At 40.5% G+C, this 2,061-nt stretch overlaps 1 protein-coding gene across 1 annotated transcript; it reads left to right on the plus strand.

Annotated features, from left to right (window-relative positions):
• The first annotated feature begins 506 nt into the window (after positions 1-506).
• Positions 507-1,397, plus strand: LOC131491254 (small ribosomal subunit protein eS6-like). Its single transcript, XM_058693957.1, has one exon. It carries the CDS (start codon positions 507-509, stop codon positions 1,362-1,364), a length of 858 nt encoding a protein of 285 aa, XP_058549940.1. The 3' UTR covers positions 1,365-1,397.
• The last annotated feature ends 664 nt before the right edge of the window (positions 1,398-2,061 follow it).

A 2,061-nucleotide genomic window follows, 5' to 3' on the forward strand; every position in this document is an offset into this window, starting at 1 on the left:
CTCCACTGCCTTCCTCCACCCTATACACTCCAATTTCCCTTCCCGTCTTTTTTACTACTAACTCTCCATTTCTCCTGACACCTCTTAAAATTGAATCCTTGAGAGTTTCATCTTTAGGTCTCATTCCATTTGTATTAGTTTGCTGATTTGGCCTCATCTGCTTCCAAGGTTTCACCCTTCATTCCTTGTGTTACAGGCCCACAGAGTGCATGATTTTTCCTTAGGAGATCTCCAGTTAATTGCTCCAGTGTACTTAAAACTAAATATATTCAGAGTTAAACTCATTTTCTCTGTTACTTTCTTACTTATGTTCATACCTGCTATGTTTCCTGTGTTACTTTTTCTGATTAATGTGTCTGTTATGTACTTAATGGCTCAGGTTAGGGGAGTCATTGGGTAAACATCATCCCAACAGTTGTCCACTCTCATTGCTATTAGAATAAAATTCAAATGACTTACTATGGTGTCACAAAGACACATGCATGACTTGACCCTTCATCTCAGACATGATCTCCTATCACATTCCCCCTCTTTTACTGCATTTTATGTACATGGGAATCTGCTTATCCTTAAGAAGATATGCCAGTGCCTCGGAGACGGTAGGCAGCCTCACCACGAAGCTGAACATCTCTTTCCCAGCTACTGGCTGCCAGAAACTCATTGAAGTGGACGATGAACGCAAACTTCGTACCTTTTATGAGAAGCGAATGACCACAGAAGTTGCTGCTGATGCTTTAGGGGAAGAATGGAAGGGTTACGTGGTACGAATCAGTGGTGGCAATGACAAACAAGGCTTCCCCATGAAGCAGGGTGTCTTGACCCATGGCCGTGTCTGCCTACAGTTGAGGAAGGGGCATTCCTGCTACCGACCACGGAGCACTGGAGAAAGAAAGCGCAAATCTGTTCGGAGTTGCATTGTGGATGCCAATCTCAGTGTTCTCAACTTGGTCATTGTGAAAAAAGGGGAGAAGGATATTCCTGGACTCACTGATACTACTGTGCCTCGTCGCCTGGGGCCCAAGAGAGCTAGCAGAATCCGCAAGCTTTTCAGTCTCTCAAAGGAAGATGATGTCCGCCAGTATGTTGTGAGAAAGCCCCTAAATAAAGAAGGTAAGAAACCTCGAACCAAAGCACCCAAGATACAGCGTCTTGTTACTCCACTTGTCCTCCAACACAAACGTGGGCCCATTGCTTTGAAGAAGCAGCACACGAAGAAAAACAAGGAAGAGGCTGCAGAATACGCTAAGCTTTTGGCCAAGAGAATGAAGGAGGCCAAAGAAAAGCGCCAGGAACAGATTGCCAAGAGACGGAGGCTGTCTTCTCAGAGAGCTTCTACCTCAAAGTCTGAGTCCAGTCAAAAATGAGATTGTTGTAAGAGGAACAAATAAATAAGATCAGATGTTAAAAAAAAAAAAAAAAAAAAAAAAAAAAAAAAAAAAAGAAGAAGAAGAAGAAGATATGCCAAACTTTTCCCCATCTTAGGATATTTGATCTTCCCCTGACTATTACTCCACAAGATTTTCAGATGACTTATTCGTTCTCAACATTTGGATCTCAGCTCAAATGTCTCTCATTATCAAGATCTCTGTTCAAATGTAACCTTCTTAACCCACAATGTCATCACCATTTGTCACTCTCTGTCCTATTATCTGCTTTATTTTCTTTATAGCACTTATCACTTTGGAATATCAGGACTGGTTTGTCTTGCTTATTAAAATCTAATCTTGCATTTCCATTTTCACAGTACTAAAGTAGCTCTTAATCATGTACAAAGTGATGTCTGAAATTTTTACCATAGTATATAAGCCCCTCATTATCCTGTCCTACCTCTCTCCATCTTGTTTATTTTATGTTAATTGCCATCCTTCCATATAGAAACCCCTTTCACTTTATGCTGCAGTTATTCACAATCAAGTTTACTGCATGCCTAATATCCAAAGTCTTCTGTTTACTCGACTTAAGCTTAATATTCTTACCCATAAATTGGGGACAAGGGAAGAAGTATGAGATGGAGGAAAATTTTTATTTCTAAATTTGCTCTGATAACGTAATAATATATGT

This window comes from Neofelis nebulosa, chromosome 1, assembly GCF_028018385.1.
Source record: "Neofelis nebulosa isolate mNeoNeb1 chromosome 1, mNeoNeb1.pri, whole genome shotgun sequence".
Classification (NCBI taxonomy): Eukaryota; Metazoa; Chordata; class Mammalia; order Carnivora; family Felidae; genus Neofelis; species Neofelis nebulosa.